General features: G+C 47.9%; 1 protein-coding gene across 8 annotated transcripts in view; it reads right to left on the bottom strand.

The window, feature by feature from the left end:
- The window catches only part of VAC14 (VAC14 component of PIKFYVE complex), a 202,864-nt gene that overhangs the window by 170,574 nt on the left and 12,011 nt on the right, over nt 1–20,279 (bottom strand). For 4 of the 8 annotated variants that reach the window (XM_073307160.2, XM_073307162.2, XM_073307167.2 and 1 more), the window contains exons 2-11: nt 15,391–15,541; nt 13,154–13,228; nt 12,920–13,051; nt 9,233–9,400; nt 8,583–8,645; nt 7,225–7,332; nt 6,092–6,201; nt 5,244–5,350; nt 2,283–2,417; nt 1,245–1,394 (exon numbers count right to left, since the gene is read on the bottom strand). In XM_073307160.2, coding sequence (XP_073163261.1) covers nt 1,245–1,394; nt 2,283–2,417; nt 5,244–5,350; nt 6,092–6,201; nt 7,225–7,332; nt 8,583–8,645; nt 9,233–9,400; nt 12,920–13,051; nt 13,154–13,228; nt 15,391–15,541 — 1,199 coding nt within the window. Of the gene's footprint in view, nt 1–1,244; nt 1,395–2,282; nt 2,418–5,243; nt 5,351–6,091; nt 6,202–7,224; nt 7,333–8,582; nt 8,646–9,232; nt 9,401–12,919; nt 13,052–13,153; nt 13,381–15,390; nt 15,542–20,279 lie in introns of those variants that run through there. The other 4 variants (XM_073307166.1, XM_073307161.2, XM_073307163.2 and 1 more) reach the window with 4 other exon arrangements.

The following is a 20,279-nucleotide window of genomic DNA, read 5'->3' as shown; positions in this document are numbered from 1 at the left end:
AGCTTTCTGAGGCAGAAACTGTCTTTTTTCCTCTTTTTGTACAGCGCCTAGCACAATGCAGTCCTGGTCTCTGACAGGGGCTCCTGCGCATTACCACCTAACAAATACACATGGTACTGTCAAGTGCATAAAGTAAACTGGAGAAAGAAGTCTGTCAATTATAGTGACATTGGGTTTTACATTATAGTAGAAGGCAAAATAATTCAGACAGAAATGTGATTTTTCAGGTGACAAAGTCCCTTTAATACTTTGGTTACTGGCAAGTGGCAAAAAAAGTTTAGGGACGCACATGCACTCTACTTGGGTTGTACTGGTACTTGAGTGAGGTCATTACAATTCTCCTCAATCCCAAATAATGAAGCTTACAAGGACCTATGCAAAAGGCAAGAGCCATGTCCCTAGATTCCATGTTAATTATGTACTGACATAACCTACAACCAGGAATAAGGAAAAATCATTTCACTACCATGATGTAAATGCTCAAACAATAGCTTCCACAGACAACCCCTGCATTTCAGCCATTTGACTTTAGACTGAGCAAGGGCTATATTGAGGCTAGACTGCTCATTGTAAAGGGGCATGCCAAGTTACAATGCTCAATGGTTTCTAGGATTTAATATTACGGAAGCACTCAGACATAGCAGCATCGCTGAGGAGTGTGAAAAATCCACACCACTGAGTGTTGTAGCTATGCTGACCTAGCCCCCAGTGTTGAGGCGGTGTTCCTACACCAGATGGAAAACTCCTTCTGCTGGCATAGGCTGTGTCTACACTAGGTGATTATGCCGACATAGCTATGGTGCTGTAGCTGTGTCAGTAGAGTCCCTGCGGTGTAGATGCAGCCTCAGGCTCTAATCAGGAGGAGCAGATCCACTGTGCTGCGTGCTGTACAAACAAAAGACAGATCAGAAGGTCTCTCTCGACTGAGGACACAGTTGTGAAATAGGATTTGAAGTGCCAGGAAATGCAACATTTTATATGCATTTAGCAGACTGGACTGCAGCAAAAGAACGGAAGCCAATGGGGAAAGCATCAGCTTCGTTGATTCTGATGGACCGATCTGCCCAATCACACATCTAATAAATGGGTCCCATGTTGCGCTTCACAGGTGCTCTGTCCATCAGCTCCCCAAGGCCTTGACTGGAATATGTCTGAACAGGCAACCCTGGGACATGCAGGTGAAGCACCAAAATGCTAACTATTTGGGTGCCATCCTGACAAAGCCACAATGAAAAGGGACTCACCGCTGGAGGTCACCTGCTGCTGGGAGAGGGATTCCTCCTTGGGTTCCATCTGGAGGCTCAGGGATTGCTTGCCCTCATCCGTTTCGTCATCTTCTGGGATGACCAGCTTCATCAGGCTCTGGTTACACACATTAGCTACCTCTTTGATGCCTGAGCAGAGAGGATGTAAGGAACAATCTAATCCAAGATGCTTTACACCTTAGACAAGCCATGCAGCAGGGACCCAGAAGAATACATCAGAGCTATTCCCATTCCCTAACCCACATAGTTCACACCCCCTGTCCAGCCATGACAGCATCCCTGTAAGCTATACATTCTGACAGCTGCCCTCTCACATTGCTGCCCACCACCCTTTTTTGGGCAAGGGTGGAGGGAACTATATATTTGTGGCAGGAGGGTTGGCTAATTCCTTGTGTCCCACCTCAGCAACCCCCGAATCCAAGTAGCGATCCTCTGCTCTCACATCACACCAGAGTACACAGCTGGAAGGGTCTGCTAAGGTGACCAGATATGTCCTGTTAAGTGATCAGACATCAGCGCTCACACTCCACAGAGATGGGGCAGTTCATCCTGCTCAGAGGCAGTGCTTCAAGGAGACTCAAGCATCATTATAGGAAGGGGCCATTCCTGAGTTCACACCCTCGTGCCCCAGAGAAGGTGATTTTCCCAGGCTAACCACTGACTGACACCAAGGGCCAGCAGTGGCCCCATTACACATGCAGCATGCGATTTCCCTCCTCCCCAGAGATCTTACCTATTTGGGTTCCCCTTCTTCACAGGCCTGGTCAGGTCATTTAAACCCACCTAGGGGCCTAAGGAGGGGTAAGATTGTAACATTTTTGTTTCTTTCCCCCCCTTCCACCAAACCCTCTCTGGCCAGGAGAGCTGGGATTAGCTCCCTGAGGAGCTTTAACAATGCCCCCAGAATACCCATTCGTAGCTGCGTACGCTTGGTGATGACTACATGACCGAGAGGAAGCAGAGACACTGGAGCCTGGCAGCAGTGCCTGCTTCCCCTGATCTGGGTAACAAGGATACTCTTCTTCCGGTCATCATAGGATAGGCATGGCAGAACAGCGGTCAGGATCCCTGAGGAGTAGGGCAGCATCACCCGACCAGCCAGCTGGATGAATTCCCTCATCCAGCACATGGCTGTCAGCTGAATCAGATCATCTGGAAAACAGGGACCAAGGAGAGCTGAGGAAGAGGCAGGTGGCACAAATGGATCAAACTCAACAAACTACCCAACATGCACAACGAGAGGACACTTGGCTTCTGGTTTTGGTTTCATCAGCAGGGTCATAGGGAGGGGTGCTCTCCCAAAGATCCATCCCCAAAAGCCAAACGTAGCTGGATGTTAAAAATGCTTAGTGAAAGTGCTAAATGTAAACGTGCTGGTAATCATTAGGCTTCAGTGTTATGAATGTCAGTGGGAGTTAAGGGCACTACATGCATCAATGTTAAGTATTTATAACATGCTCCTCACCACGGGAATTGTACACCTAAGTCACCACCACAACCTAGAGGCCCAAGTATGCTCTACATGTCTCCCTCCTTCCCCTGAGGCTGCTAGGGGATTTACTGCTTAACTCTCCAGGTTCTACCGCAGAGTAGCCGTTGAAGAGGCCTGTCTGCAAACACAGGCAGACAGCATTGCACTGGCTCCCACTCAGGGGGTCTCTTTCAGAACCACAAGGGGTAGGACGATTGCTTTAAAGAAAATTCTGAAGAAACTAATGGGGCCAGCAGAAGGGTGAGTGCTGGTATGAGGTACCAGCCTGGCCGCACACCCAGCTGCCCCCTTCTTCCCACTTGGCCTCCAGCCCCCTCCACATTGGGGGTTTGTCCTGATCCAGCGACCCACTCACCAGCAGTGTGAACACCCAGTCTAGGCAGGAACAGCCTCTATTTGCGCAGATTATGCAAACCCCTGCTTGAGACCTGAGTAAGCTGCACAAATGCAGATCACAGCTTATAGCAGGTTTCAGAGTAACAGCCGTGTTAGTCTGAATTCGCAAAAAGAAAAGGAGGACTTGTGGCACCTTAGAGACGAACCAATTTATTTGAGCATGAGCTTTCGTGAGCTACAGCTCACTTCATCGGATGCAACGAAAGCTCACGAAAGCTTATGCTCAAATAAATTGGTTCGTCTCTAAGGTGCCACAAGTCCTCCTTTTCTTTTAGCTTATAGCAGTTTACCCTGTCTCCACCCAAAGCTTGCAGCATTAGTGCAGTTAAGGCAGGGGGAACTGCCGATGGCTGAAGTTGGGGTAAACCCCAGAGAAGAGGCCACAGACATAGCAGGATGCACGGAATCAAATAAAACCCTTTAAAACTGTTCCATCAATAACCTGATTTACCCCGATTCAGTTGCTCAGGCCTGGGTGTCACAAAGTCACACCAGTTTTGCTAGAAGTGTTATTTTATAATCAATACCAGTTTAGACAGAGATGAAACTTGGCACTCCAAAACTGAGGCAGACCTAGTTTACAGGTTTACCTGGCATGGGTAAATTCAGAGAATTTAAATAGATACAATTGCTTTAAAATCAAAATAAGTATTTTTGGTGGTTTTTGCATGGGGTGTATTATCCATGTTTATCAGGTAAAACCAAAAATGAGAAACCTTAAACATATTAATTATCTATGCCACAGAAAGCCTGAGGCACTTGGGCCTAATTTTTCAGTCCTTGGGACACCTAAAATCCAGTGGTGTGCCATGACACTTTTAGCAAGGCATGCAATTCTACAATGGCGTGCGAGGTCACACTGTGTGGAGGATACCATTTTGTTTTACAAAGTGATAACTCCATGCATGTTTGGGGTCTGGCAGAAGTGTCCCATGGCCACACAGTCATATTCAGGGCTTTCGTGTTCTGGAATGGAATTCTGGAGCGATGTAATGCAAGCAGTAGTAATTCACAGGGGTGACAGCATTAAAGGCTACGGAGCACAGCAGCATGCCCAGAGACCCAGACTTGCTGGCCACGCTTGCAATGCTTCTAGCCCTCAGGCCATTGCCTGAGCCCACCTTCCAGCAGGGGCAGCTCCAAGGTCTTTTATCTAAAAGTCAGGAGGAATCTGTTTAAACCAAGGCATCTTTCCAAGCACATTCTGCTGAGAGTGAGAAAAAGCATTTCTGAGCATGGGACAAACCAGGGCCTGGATCTGCGGCGAGGTCTCCGGTCACTCTAATATCACTGGTACAGCACTGGTGGAAACTGTCCGGCTGAGCAGTGACATTTGGGACATCAATATGAGGGATCCCAGTGTCAGGGGCAAAGCCCCTGCTACTGTCGCTATACAACACTTGACACTCAGGCGGAAGGGTCGATAGAAACCCGGAATCCTGCTCTATTTTATTGGCGGAGAAACTGACAACCAGTAGACTACGGTGGTGAATCAACCTGAAGGGTGATTGGCAAATGCACTCACTGACAGCTTCACACTGTGCCCACTGAAGGCACTGGTAAAACTCACCCACTTCCATGGGAGAGGAGTGGGGGTAGTGGTGAGCGCTTGTGAACCCCACCCCTCAGCATTTTTAATTCCAGACTATGCTGGTAGGTGAACGGATACTAACTGTGCATGGTGCCTGGCTTCCTGAACTCTAACACTGGGATCCCATGCTTGGGCCAGGAACGCAATTCTCCGTCAACTTTAATCAAAGAGCTTTCCAAGTATATTCCATGGTGGGAAGTTCCCCAAGACAGGATTTTCAGAGCCCCATGCAAAGCAGCTCATCCTCCCTTTGAAAACACAACCCTGTCCAAGGCCTGGTGCTGGTTCACCCATGAGCGAACCGTGATCCAACACAAGTACTGTGTTGGTGCTGGGATTGTAGCCTGTTTTCTCGGAGGGGCAGGGGAGCTGTAGAGGAGAACTGTGCCGTCTACACCAACAACAGACTTCAATCCTGAATCAAAGGTTTTGGTCACAGTCACAGGGACCGTGGCTGCCACTCAGGCTCCATCCAGTACACTGGGCTTTGCACACTCACCAGAAGCCTGACAGTGAATCACTAGAATATTGGCCATTTCTGCAAACTTGACGCTGGAAGGATTCTTCTTGATCTCTTTAAGGAACTCTCCGAGGGCCACCTCACACCTGCAGGGCGGAAGGACAACCAGTTAAGAGACTCATTCTCAGCCTACAGAACACAGGGACCATACACCAACCTTCCTGTGTACATATGAACTGACATCAAGAGCCAAGGCATCACCAGTTAGCTGCGGTGAATCTGAGCACGTATCTTCTCCCACCAGCTGTGGTGGTCAGCACTCATCCGAACAGGGGGCTTGAGCGTTTCCAACATCAAGCACATGCCTGTGAGTTATCCACACTCAAGTTAACTCCCCTTGAGTTAGCCCAGCTTGAGAGAGAGCAGCCACACTACAAAATAACACTGGCTGCACAGAGCAACTGTGAGCGCTGCACAGACCAGCTGCGTCCCCACCGCATTACTGAGCTTGAGCATCAGCAGCATTTAACCGTCAACCCACATCCCTTGCCAGGCCAGCTAGCTTGAGTTTACAGCATCCCTGAGCTCGAGATGTGTGTGAGAACAGGAGTCGGGTTAGGGGCTACACTCGAGTTACACCTCAAGCTAACTGCCAGGAAGACAAACCCATGGTGAGCTGCTGCCTCACTGACCCAGTAGTCAGCATCTTGCCTCTCAGATACCATCTCTGCCTAGATCAGAGCAGCAGGAGAACCATGCTCTACATCAGGGGTTCTCAAACTGGGGTCGTGAAATCTGTGCATCTCTCACCAGCGCCCCATGCGCCGCTCCTCCTCCCCCCCGCCCAGAGCGTTTACCCAGTGCTCCGCACCCCCCCACACACTCACATCTTCCGGATCTCTTTGCTGTTATCTCCCAGGATCTGGAAGAGTCCATCCAGGATCTCCGGCAGGTAACCCAGGAGATTAATGTCAGGCACCGACTCTAGCACCAGGATCTAACTCAGGGAAGGAGCAAGGAAGACAAGAAAGAGTCCTAGTGAGTTTCAGAGAAGACCAGAAGTAAAAAACAAACCAACCACCCCAGAAGGATGCTTTGGTGCAGGAATAGTGAAAAAATGGAGGGGCACGTAAACTTGGTAATAGTAGGTGGTACTGTAAAGAGCACGGTTGTCTGAGCTGGGGGTACTGGACTAGATGACCTAATGGGCTCTCCATCGCAAGGGGCAGTGCGGGCCAATGGACTAAGGGCTTGGCGACACTTACATTTTATAGCACTAACTTGCTGACTCAGGGGGGTGAAAAATCACCCCCCTGAGCGCAGCAAGTCTGAGCACTTTAAAGCACGAGTGGAAACAGGCTCCAAGCACTGGGAGCCGCGCTCCCAGTGCTCGGAGCCAATCCCCTCATGGAGCTAATCCCATGACAAAGCTTTGAAGTTTTCAGTGTAGCCATGCCCTAAGTACCAGGGAACATGGAAGTTCTCATCCCAGCTCTGTCACCACATCCTGCGCACTAGTCAATCCATGACACCTGCCCCATCTGCAAAAGAGAGGGTACTTATCTACCCTCCAGGCAGTGGAAGGGTTGTTTGCGCTCTTACTTTGAGAGTACAAAGTGCTATGCAAGTTAGGCATGTGCTACGTGTTTTCATTATCTTCTGGGACTCTACAAGTCCATGGCAACAGAACTGCGGAGAGCTACTCAGCCAACAGCTACGGCCAACTGCAGGAAATAAGTTAGGAGTGACTCAATCTTTTAAGGAATGAGTGAGTCTGAGGACAAGACAAAGTGAACATCATGCATCTGCATCCACTAAGTTAGAGCAGGACATGTGCCTAGACACCATGATGATGGGCACACTGAACCCCAGCTGCAGCGCAGCCACAGCTGTTTGATAGCTTTTGTTAGACCTTTTTGGAGGACAAGAGCTCGACAGCCCTGGGCTACAGCCATATCACCCCTTGATAGAGCCTCAGCAGTGGAGCAGACGTCACAAGTGGTATGTCATACACACTTACCCAGGATATGATGAACTGCCGGGCGTACTGGTTGTTGGAATAAATCCTCTCCCGCAGGAGTGGGATGAAACCCACAAGGTCAAACTTGTTACTCTCAGTCACGATGTCCTATGAAACAACCATCATTGGTAGGTTAGGGCAGCGATGGGGCTTGGCCCCCCCAGCGCTCAGACCCTACGCACCAGCGCAGACACCAGCTGGCCACTTCCTATTTTTAGCGAGTCAGGGGCTGAACATATTTTAGAAAGTGAAAAGTCACCCACAGTGGATGGGGCTCAAATCAGCCAATTCTAGGCATGGGCAATGACTCTCAACTATTGGTCCTCGAGCCAAAGGACCACAGGGTGTGTCCTAACTGGTCAGCGAATCAGGCATCCTCCTTTGGCAGTGGTCAGTACTGAGGTTTCAGAAACAGGTGAAGTCTCACTCCCCACAATGCACCAGCCCAACTGCACAACCCTGAACATGGAAGTGGGGGGGAAGTTTCCTTGACTCACGCACTAATCAACTCATGCCCCACAGCATGTGACTGAACCACCCTGATATGTAATAAGAAGTGTCCCTAGTCCTTTTTAGGGCTCACCTACACTATATGACAGATCTCCTGCAACAGTGAATCCCTTTGCTCCAGTCTTATGGGACAGTGGACAGGAGAGTGTAAGGAGGGCTGGACTCTCCCACAGTGACCCTCTGCTACCTCCCCAACATGGATCTCTGCACCATGCCAAGCGCTGGGCTGGTATTTGGGAGCAGGGAAGGGAGCGGTCAAGGGGCCTGTTAGTCCTACGAGTTAGGAGGAGGAAATATGGAGGTTTGGGCAGGTAAGAACCACACTGTACATAGATCAGGAACTGGAATTAAAGGCTCCTACAAGAGACAGCAGCTTCTACTCTACAGACAGAGCACTCCAGCTCACCTGCTGGAACAAGGAACCCTGATGAGAGACAAAAAATGGTAGAGTCCCCACTCTGTAGCCTGGTGAGGGAGATGCAACCTACTGATCACAGTGCAGCCTTCCCCCGGAGCAGCATGGTGGAGACAGGTACTCCAATAAGCTTTTCATTAATGTTCACCCGTTGCTGTGTTAAAGGCAACTCCTCCCTCCCCCCAGTAATACTTCAGGTGTATGAAGCCTTAGCATGGAGATGGCCAGTGAAGCAACATCTCATTCCATCAGAGCAGCCGCCTACAGGAAAGGGAGCGATTTCCACAGCCACAGGATGAAGTTGTGATTGTATTGGCTGGTACAGCCTCCTGGAAATGTAACAAATGTATAACTCTGTCCCCCGTCCCCCACCAAGGGCCTTCTGACATGGGTCCCTAGGATAGTCAGCTAAAAGAAGGGAAATGGGAATTACCTTGAGAAGTCGGTCCAGTAGTTCAGAGCCGCTTTTCACATTTGGGTCTGGATCAGCGGCAAGCTGCAAGTTACAAAAACAAAAATGCCATCACAGGTTCCAGGGTTCCAGAGAAAGACACAGACAAGTGTATTTGTGCTGGGTTCCTAGCAGTGCCCAAGGTTGTTCGCCATGAGAAGACATCCCTGACACTTGTACAGGTTAAATCAACTTCATTTCTTGCCAGCAGTTTCCTTTCAGACTAGAAGTTGAATGAGTTTCCAGGAAGGGCCTGGGGAGATGGTTGCATGGGGCAGAGCTGGGTTCACAACTCTGAATGGAAGGTGTGACCCAGGCAAGAGAAGGTCAACACACACTAAGCCTGATCTGAAATGCGTGAACACCACTTCCCGGCTGCTACCTTCAGCTCAGCTCTCTTCTTGCAACCACAGTGAGCAAGGGACAGACACAGCGACGGTAGCGGCCTAAGCCTTCTACAGACATTCCTACAAGAGCAGGGCCGAACAGCCCCAAAGCCAAGCGTGCCTACACCCTGTCTTGCAGCAGGAGGGATCTGCACCGGTGGCCCCTTTAGTAGGGTGACAGGTGAGGGCTCCCACTCTGCACCTTCATGGGGGAGGGAAGGCAGACACAGGGGAAAAGCTACTTACCTTACTGAGGCCATCAAACAGCACGTTGAAGTGTGGGAGGACAGAGCCCCTGGCCACTTTGACGATGTTATACAGGGCCTCGCAAGCATAGTACCGCAGTCGGCTGTCAGCATCGTTGAAGCAAGTCAGCACCGGCTCAATCAGCTCTTTCAGGTACAGCCCAGAATCCTGATGGAAGAACAAGACTGGGGGTTAGGGCCAGTCCTCACTTGGGGTGGGAACAGACTGACCTCTGGCAGCGTATGTCATACAACGGAGCACTAGGACATGGCCACAGGTGGCAGTGCCACGAGGCATCGCCACCTTCACGAGCATTGGCTCGTACAACCAGATCATACCAAGCGAGCCTGTACCATCTCACCCTGGCTCCAGATTCACAGGGAGCTATCAGACTAGCATTGTGAATGCCACTGGAGGATTGCAGGCCTTGTGCTGCAAGCTCCAGCACAGGAACGGAGATCACTGCATTCTGGCTCCCTGATAATGCCAGGATCACCATTTGGACGTAACCATAGAGAGACAACAAGTCATTAAGACTTCTTTGGAACAGCGATAGTCCCATTCCTGAAACCAGAGACTTCAAAACACATTCATCCCATCACAGGAGATCACATGTCCCAAACACTGTCGCTATCAGGTTTGAGCCTAGACTGAGCCCAGGCTCGTAGCCAAAACTAGGTCTCTGAGGGAAATATGACCAGATGGGTTACTACCCCCTAGCTCTCGGACCCTCATGCATTAGCTATGGTGTGACGTTATCCGATTAAAATAGGACTGTATGAATCCTTGTTGCAACCAGTGTTATATATTTGCAGCAAATTTTGTATAAAGGTTGTCGAGTGACGTCTATGAAAAGGTTATATTTTGCTGGTTATGATTATGCTATCTGTATGCATGTATCATTTTAGTATGTGAAGTTATAAGTATTGGAATATCCATCAGCTTTATGGGGATTGTCTGCCCCATTCTTTGTGGTTTACCCTAATCAAATGACCATAGCTATCCCCCACTGAGACACTGGTCACAACCAGTTATGCCACGTAATATATCTGCAAAAATATCATCATTTGCCAGATATGATCATCTTGTTTATATGTTTGGATCACCTTTGTATTAGGAGTTATAGATATGTATGTGTCTGTATTTCAAACTTGTGCTATGCTTCTGGATGATACCCCTACACAGTTTGGCATCAGCACTGCCTAGCCTGCTTGATGGCCCATTTGTGACATTGCATGCCATGTGTTTTATGGAAATATGCTTATGAATACGACATAACTGGAATATGCTTTATGCTAAATACCCCTTGTAGGGTGTCATTAGAAATCTTGTAATCTACTAAGTGCGTTCATCCTATTTGTTTGCATGTATGATTTCTATGTCTGGAGTTAGGAGAATAAGGTATAAACTTGTATCACTGATGCAAACGTATTAAGTGGAGGCCATTGGGGGTGCTCCAGAAACAGTTACTTGAAAGTCTTCCTGTGTACTTGTGGGCCAGCCCATGGGGAATGGAGACTAGGGGTCTTACAGTGACATGTGGCTATGCCACCTGATAATGAAATTCATCTGAAATCTGGTACTTTTCCATTTAGGAGGAGGGGTGGAGACCCAGAGACAAAAAATTCCCTGCCTTGTGCCAAAGCTATAAAAGGGGATGGAGCAGGACAAAAGGGGCGGCCAGTCATGAGAAAACCCCTGCTTACCACCTGAGATGTCTGCTGGATCTAACAAAAACTGTACCGGGGAAAGGATTGGGCCCAGACTAGGAAGGAGTCTAGTCTATGAAAGAAGTTTATTGGAACATCTCTGAGGGCGAGATATTGCCTGTAATCAGTTTCTTAATGTATTAGGCTTAGACTTGCGCGTTTTGTTTTATTCTGCTTTGTGACTTACTTTGTTCTGTCTGTTATTACTTGAAACCACTTAATTCCTACTTTTTATACTTAATAAAAATCACTTGTTTATTAATAAGCCCAGACTAAGTGATTAATACCTGGGGGAACAAACAGCTATGCATCTCTCTATCAAGGTTATAGAGGGTGGACAATTTATGATTTACCTTGTATAAGCTTTATACAGAGTAAAACTGATTTATTTGGGGTTTGGATCCCATTGGGAGTTTGGGTGCTGGAGACAGGTTACCTGCTGAGCTGTTTTTAGTTAACGTCTGCAGGTTTGGGGGGCATGGCCCAGATCCTGGGCCTGTGTTGTTGAGCCAGACACGCTAGCCTGCTGCAAGGCAGGGTTCTGGAGTCCCAAGCTATCACGGAAAATGGACTCAGAGGTAATTTCAGCACATCAGGTGACAGTCCCAAGGGGGTCTCTGTGACCGAACCCGTCACACCATTAAGGACCATCAGCTATACAACTGACCCATTGAGAGACGGCAGATACACTTTATGACTCAGCAAGGCATGCAGGGATATGCCTATGGTGAGAACTCTGTGGCTTCCAAGCCATGTGCTGGGCAGCTTGTGTTTAAAATAAAGGAAGCACAGGCCGCAGGGCAAGAGACTATAAAAGGCAGCTCCATCTTCTCCATTTTGTCTTCAATCCTACTTATAGCCTCTGGAGGAACCTTGCTACCAACTGAAGCTCTGAACAATGGACTGAATGACCCATCCAAGCTGTGAATGTACTCCAGAGACTTAAGACAGCAGGTTTATTCCATCACTGCTACAAGCCTGAACCAAGAACTTTGCAATTACTGTATGTAATTGATTCCTTTAACCAATTTTAACTCTTACCTTTCTCCTTCTTTCCTTTCTTTCTATAAATAAACCTTTAGAGTTTAGATACTAAGGGATTGGCATCAGCATGATTTTTGGGTAAGATCTAAGTTATATATTGACCTGGGTGTGTGGCTGGTCCTTTGGGATTAGAAGAACCTATTATTTAATGAGACTGGTTGCAGAGAACCACTCATCTCTGAATCCAGTGGTTTTGGTGGTGATATAAGAACTGGAATGCCTAAGGAAACTGCCTTTATGTTTTCTTGTTAGCCAGTGTAGTGAAACAGAAGTTTACTTTTGTGGCTGGTTTGGTAAATCTTTTAAGAGAACCACCACCATTTTTGGGTTCTGTTTGCCCTATTTCTCAGTAGTTCGGCCTGAATTTGGCACTCTCAGTTGTGACCCATTAATGCACAGTTACAGTACAGCACACTGGTTTCTAGGGCCTTGTCCCTGCAGAGATTTGACCCATTATTCCCAGATGGGATGACATACATTGGAATGAGCAGAGATGGTCATAAGCGAAGAGTCTATTGCAGGAGCGAGTTAAATACTCAAATTGCACTTGACTGGTCCAGTGCTATTAGATTTACAAGAAGTTTTTGAAGACAGTTTTTTGTTTTCACCCAATTGGCCAAGCACCTCCCCAAAAGCTCTAAGGGCCTTTCAACAGGAAAACACAAAGCATAATGACTTCCACCCAAAGACTTCCTCTCATCACAAATACCCATCCCCTCACACCATTCTGCTTCTCCAAGATGCTGTCACCCACCAGAGATAGGAACTCCCCACCCACCCCCCCATTTCAAAGGGCTCATCTTACCCTCTGAGGCAGCGCCTGGGAATAGACTGTAGTATGCCTTGAAGGGCAACAAATTTGGGCTCTGCTGGGGCAAAGGAGAAGCAAGTTTCCATGGAGATGGCCTTTTACCAACACACTCAAGCTACTAACCTCCTGTTTAAGCCAGGAACCAGGGACAATAGTCCTACTGAAGCCAACAGTGACTGCCAAGTCTCCTGCCAGGTCTTCTTGCAATTGTTCGGCAGAAGGTTTCAATCCACTCATCTTTAAGCCATTTGATTTCTATGGAAATTCATCAAGTTTAGGGCTAGAATTCAAGCCATCCAATGGAGAAAAAAAGTCTTCCCCTATACCAAAATACTGATGGGGGGAGTTGAATGTTACCTCAGTTGTGCATGTGAGATGCTCACAACCAGAGAGCTTCTGGCGTCTTGGGGTACAATCTGGCCTTGGGTCATCCTAAATATTCAAGGATTTTTTAAGTTTTCTTATACAAACTAAAAGCACCCTGGTGTTCTTATTCTGCTGGCTCAGCATTAGCAAGTCAACCAAAACCTCCTTCTTAGGACTGAACAGTCATGAGACACAACGCGTCCAGGTTGGTATACCAGCTTTAAAAAAAAAAAAAAGGAGTTAAGTTGATAGTGTCCTTTTAAATGAAGTGGAAATTAACACGGGACTTGTTTAGCATCTAGTCAACTTCAGCAGATGAATTAGAAGTACTTTCATGAACTATACCTGCCTCAGAGTTCACCTGAGAATTTGTGTGACTTTAAAGTCACATTTCCATTTTTATTTTTTCATCTTGTGTTGCTATATGAAATATCCACACAAACAGAAATTTGTCTGACTAGCCTCAGATGTGATTTTCTTTCTAATCTAATCAGCTCTAACGATCCAAAATGTTACTTTTAATTATTGTAGGTGAAAAAATCAGAGTTGTCTGGAATTCTAAGTTGATGTCACCCCTTTAGAGTAAGGAAGAATGTCTCAGTGTTCACTAAATGGATAGTGAAAAAAACCCAGTACAGAAAAAGTTATTTCCAGGCTAAACAAATAAACTGAAAGTTTGTATTAATGTTTTTATATACCTAAGAAGTTTCTGAACTGCATCCGACAACAGATTTCCATAACACTTGAGAACATTATAATTTGTTTAAGTTACTTTCCCATCCAGCATTGATGCCACTTATCCCAGAAGAGAACAGAAAACAAGATTTGTAGTTAAATCTGTGTCCTCTGGGGGGGGGGGGGAATCAAGATATTGTGGTGTTGTGGATAAGCATTTTTTAAAAAGACAGCAGCAAAAGTGATAGGCATTTTAATAAAAGGATTAAGAATCTGGAGTATCACCCAGCAGCAGAAACTGATGATTTTAGAGGCAATTTAACATTAACTCTGAGCCCTGGCCTTCTTTACAGTGTATCATTTTAGCTGGTTAGTGACTCTCAGTCTCATTAAAGGGGAATTAAAATCCTACCACATGTGATTTTATACAGGGATAGCTTGTCTCTAGAGTAGTGCGCTGGGCTGAAATGCAGAATGAAATGCTGTAAAAAGATCACCTTACTTTTTCCTTCCTCCCTCATCAAGACATTTCTGATAACTAAATGTGTATCTGATCCAAAGCCCATTGTGACTTCAGCCTGTGGATCAGGTTGTTCATGCACAAACCTCCCTGTTTTACTGAGCACAAAGCTGGATCCTGTAGCCATTACTCAGTGCTCTCATTGAGGAGAATGGCATAAAGGACCTAAGGAAAGAGGAACAAGCCCTTAATTTGAACAGAAGCCAGTTACGTTTCCCCTTGCACATAAATGTTACAATAAGATGTCAGTGCAATAGCACCACACTGGGATGCATGTCTATTTTAGTGACTACTAGAAGTAGTCTAAAGTCTTATTCTAAAGTCCAATGGAAAGATAAAGTGTAAATTTATGTAATGGCTTACCGTTGTCTGTGCAGCCCAGCGTGGTTTGGGTAAGTCTCTGACTGGGGCTAGCCTGTATTCTAGCTATGCTTTAGCCTAGTTAAGGTTCTGTGTATGATACAATAAACTACCATGTTGTGGGACTGAGTGGTGCAGGGCTATGTTTCATCATAAGTACATGGCATTAATATAATTGAGACACAAAGATGGTTTTCCTTCGGTATCTTCCAAAGCCCAGGCAATGCTGAAATGTCTACTAAGCTCCCAGACCTGATCCCACACCTCCAGTGTTCGGTGGCGTTCATGGCTTTTGCCTTGAGCATCTCATAAGGAGCAGAGTAACTTCTGCTGCCTCTTCTGAGGTGGACAGAACACAGTCTCCTTAGACATGCCTTGTAACATTCCTGTTCACATCCTTCCCCAGCGCAGCACCAGTGTTAATTTTTCATTCTCTCCCCAGCATCCGGAGTTTGCCAATTACAATTAAATGTTTCCATAGAGCAGCCTGGGCCTAACACAGGGCTAGGATGCATACCCTCTCCTGGGTGCGCTGGTGAGCACTAACTCATGGAGCAGGCTGTTGACATCAAGGAGACTGCTAGGGGAACACTTTCCAGCAGCCTGTAGACCATAGGGAACAGATGCTCACTTGTGACAGTGACAGGCGGAAACAAACAACTGGGAACCCTACCTTCCCGAGAGCAATGGAGCAGGCTGCCAGGCCGATGAGCCCCCCTTTCCTGCTGTGAGGGTGCTGTGAGAGTGCGAACTCTTGCGACAGGATCTGGATCACATGCTTGATCTGCGCTGCGTTGTTCTGAGCCACAAATTCTCGCACCAACCTAGCGGAGAACAGAGGGTATGACAGAATATCTTGGCCTGGCTTCAACAATACATGGTTTAGAGTCTTGTGCACTGGCTACCAGACTCCTCCGGAAACATGGACAGGATAGGAGTATTCATTACAGAGACCCTCAACTCAAGCCCTCCAGTGAAAGCCAGCAACTAAAAAACAAGGCAGATGAATGGGCTGCTCCTCACCCCTACCCCGTCATTTACCCATGCCTCGCCTTGAACTGGTCCAATCACTTCATGAGACAGTGTGGACTCACTTCCTCAGGGGTAACCTCTTTATCTGTGACTTATCTAAGGACAGGTGGCTCATCCCCTCTTCTGGTCCTTCAACTACCCCAAAAATCCCCTGTGCACTGGGCTGGGGCAGGCTCCCTAAAGATCCCCAACGTCTATGCAGCCTTAAACCGGCAAGGCTCAGCACAAGCATTAATTGCTTTCTACAGTTATCACCCCCCAACCCCAGCCCTCCCAAGAGCAAAAGGCACCCTCCTCCTCCCAACCAACAGAGGAGCACGTGTGGCACTTACAAAACAGAGACTGGGAGTTATGACCCAGAAAGATTAGGAAGAGCATTCAAATGCATCTCACTGTGAGCATCCTCCTATCTCCCAAACTCCTTGATGGCTTTGCATTAAACTTTCAAGGGAGATGCTAAACTGAAGCAAGATCTCATGTGGGATTTCAGGCAACTTAGTTTTGGCAAAATTGGGGTCCGGGGGGTGGGAGGGGAATGGGCCACAGGTGAAGCTTCCCCATCATAAACCCAGAGAGAAACCAACAGCTCTCCAGAGTTTTACTAGCTGTGGTACACAGATCTCTGTATGAGGTTTCACCTCAACATTTTACTGCCATTGCTTAGTGGTCCAGCATTCATTGCTATGATTCAGAAATGGACAGGGGCGAACATGGATGGCCCCTGTCTAATCTGCCCTCCCTGCATAGATCAAAGCAGATCAAGAGAGGCATACAGTACCTTAAATGTATGCTCCCCAGAGTAAGTGAACTCCACTTTACAGGCCAGGCAGCAGTACTTTGCTCACACTACCTGGAGATACTCCCCAATCCCCTTCCAGACTGGTACCTCCATGCCTGCAGTCTACTGCATGGATACAAAACCCATTTCTACAGAACGGATCTTGGTTGGTTGGCTGGCTGAGAAGGAAACTCCCCTAACCAAGGTCTGGTCTACATTATGAGGTTAGGTCGAATTTAGACACATTAGGTCGCTTTTATAAGCGATGCAGCTACACAACCAACTCCAAGGACGTAAAGAGCTCTTAAAATCGACTGCTGTTCTCCTCCCCGGCGAGGGGAGCAGTGCTAAAACCGAACTTCCTGGTTCCAATTTGGGGTAGTGCAGACACAGCGCTGTGCAATTGGATGGTATTGGCCTCCGGGAGCTATCCCAGAGTGCTCCAAGGTGACCGCTCTGGACAGTACTTTCAACTCTGATGCACTAGCCAGGTACACAGGAAAAGCCCCGAGAATTTTTGAATTTCAATTCCTGTTTGGTCAGCATGGCGCGCTCAGCGGAACAGGTGACCTTGCAGTCCCAGAGTCACAAACGAGCGCCAGCATGGAGCAAACGGGACACACTGGATCCGATTGCTGTATGGGGAGAAGAATCTGTGCAGGCAGAACTCTGACCCAGCAGAGGAAATGCGGATATATATGCCAAAAATCACACAGGGCATGGTGGAGAGAGGCTACATCAGGGACACACAGCAGTCCCACGTGAAAGGTAAGAAGCTCAGGAAAGCCTACCAAAAGAGGCAAACGGTCGCTCCAGGTCAGAGCCCCATACATGCCGCTTCTATGATCAGCTGCATTCCGTTCTGGAGGGGACCCTACCACTACCCCAACATTGTCCATGGACACCTGCAAGGGGGGAGTCTCACGAAACGGAGGAGGAAGCGGAGGAGGAGGAGAATGTGCAGCAGGCAAGTGGTGAATCTGTTCTCCCCGGCAGCCAGGACCTTTTCATCACCCTGGAGCCAATACCCTCTCAGGGCCTATTGTTCCCAGACCCTGAAGGTGGAGAAGGCACCTCTGGTGAGAGCACATTTGTAACTACAGGGGTTAAAAGCAATTTTGTTTAATGTTTGATTTGCCCTGAAGAATTGGGATGCATTTGCGGCCAGTACAGCTACTGGAAAAGTCTGTTAACGTGTCTTGGGATGGAGCAGGAATCCTCCAGGGACATCTGCATGAAGCTCTCCTGGAGGTACTCTGAAAGCCTCTGCAGAAGGTTTCTGGGGAGGGCTGTCTTATTTCGTCCTCCACGGTAGGACACTTTACCATGCCAAGCCAGTAGCAAGGAGTCTGGAATCATTGCAGCACAAAGCATGGCAGCAAATGGTCCTGGGTTTTGGTCGCATTCAAGCAACATTTGATCTTTATCTTTCTGTGTCAGCCTCAGGAGAGTGATATCATTCATGGTCACCTGGTTGAAATAGGGGGATTTTTGTAAGGGAACAGTAAAAGGACCCTGTTCATGCTGGGCTGTTTGTGCTTGGCTAAAAGAGGATGGCCACGCGGTGGGGGTAGGGGTGTGCTGCACATCCAACCCCAAACCGCAGCCCCTGCTTTTAAATGGCAAACCCAACCGGCATTGCTTGCTCTGGGAAAAGAGGGCGCTGCAGTTTGAAACCATTCCCACATGTTACGAAGGCGGAAGAAGCCAACCCCGTGTACTCTTTGGCTTACCATGGCTGCCTGGAAACAGAATTCTGCTGCCCAGCCATGTGTGATGTGCCACCATACCGGCAGGCGCTCAATTTAAAAGGCAAAATGCGACCTTGTACCTAAAGCGCATGTGCTGTCTGCTGTGACTTGCTTGATTCACTGTGAAAGAGTCCCTCTTTTGTTCTCAGAAATGTAGCTTCTTAAATTGTACTCTCCCTTTTTATCTCCCCTGCAAGTGCAAATGTTTCTATTCACCCCCTATCAACTCCATCCCTGAGGTTATTGCAGATTCGAAGGTGGGGGGAAAACAAAAACAAAACAAAAAACAAAAACACCCCACACTCGCAATGACATGTTTTCAGAGCTCATTCAGTCCTCCCAAACTGATGAGGTACAGCTGAATGCATGGAGGCATTCGGTGGCAGAGGCCAGGAAAGCATACAGTGAACATGATCAGAACATGTGAGAGGAAATGCTGAGGCTAATGGGAGAGCAAACAGACAGGATGAGGCATCTGGTGGAGCTGCTGGAATGGCAACAAGAGCACAGACCCCCGCTGCATCCATTGTATAGCCACCTGCCCTCCTTGCCAAATTCCATATCCTCCTCACCCAGACACCCAAGAACACGGGGGGAGGCTCCGGGCACCCAGCCACTCCAGAGGATGGCCCAAGCAACAGAAGGCTGTCATTCAAACAGCTTTGATTTTTAATGTGGCTACAATAAGCAATGTGGTCTGGTCTTTCCCTCCTCCCCAACCCCTCCTGCGCTACCTTGTCAGTGATTTTTTTTTTTTTAAAATAAAGACTGAATGGCTTCAAGACAAAAGGGACTTTATTTCCTTTGCCAGCTGTGGTCGAAGGGGGACTGGCTTACAGAGAAGTACATTCACCAAAGGGGGCGGTTTTGCATCAAGGACAAACACACACAACTGGCACATGTAGCCTGGTCAATCATGAAACTGTTTTTCAAAGCCTCTTTGATGTGCAGCGCACCTCGCTGTGCTCTTCTGATTGCCCTGGTGTCTGGCTGTTCAAAATTGGCTGCCAGGCGATTTGCCTCAATCTCCCCCTTACTCTCACGGAGATTGTGGAGCACACAGCAAGCAGCAATAACAATGGGAATGTTGGTTGCGCTGAGGTCTGAGCGAGTCAGTAAACTGCACCAGTGACCCTTTAAACATCCAAAGGTGCAGTTTACCACCATTCTGCACTTGCTCAGCCTGTAGCTGAACTGCTCCTGACTACTGTCCAGGCTGCCTGTGTACGGCTTCATGAGCCATGGGAGCAAGGGGTAGGCTGGGTCCCCAAGGATAACTATAGGCATTTCAACATCCAACAGTAGTTTTCTGGTCTGGGAAGAAAGTCCCTTCTTGCAGATTTTCTAACAGCCCGGAGTTCCAAGCGTCATGCACCTTTCCCGACCATCCTACGCTATGTCAGTGAAACATCCCTTGTGATCCACCAGCGCTTGCAACACCATTGAGAAGTACTACTTGCAGTTTACGTACCGTTTGGCAAGGTGGTCCGGTGCCAAGATAGGGATGTGTGTTCCGTCTATCGCCCCACCAGTTAGGGAACCCCATTGCAGCAAAGCCAACCTCTATGTCCTGCACATTTCCCAGAGTCACTACCCTTGTTAGCAGAAGGTTATTGATTGCCTTGGATCACAGCAGCCCCCCCAGTAGATTTGCCCACTCCAAATTGATTCCCAACTGACTGGTAGCAGTTAGCTGTTGCAAACTTCCACAGGGCTATCGCCACTTGCGTCTCAACTGTCAGGGCAGGTCTCATTTGGTACTCCTGCGCTTCAGTGTGGGGGAAAGCGACTCACAAAGTTCCATGAAAGTGGCCTTACGCATGCGAAAGTTTCGCAGCCACTGGGAATCATCAGATACCTGCAACGCTATGCAGTCCCACCAGTCTGTGCTTGTTTGCCGGGTCCAGAATTGGCGTTCAACTGTATCAACCTGCCCCAGTGCCACCATAATATCCCAATTGCCACATCCCGTGCTTTCAGGAACATCTGTGTCCATGTCCT

The sequence above is a fragment of the Lepidochelys kempii genome, chromosome 12 (assembly GCF_965140285.1).
Source record: "Lepidochelys kempii isolate rLepKem1 chromosome 12, rLepKem1.hap1, whole genome shotgun sequence".
Lineage (NCBI taxonomy): Eukaryota > Metazoa > Chordata > Testudines > Cheloniidae > Lepidochelys > Lepidochelys kempii.
This window is presented reverse-complemented; position numbering and strand designations above follow the sequence as displayed.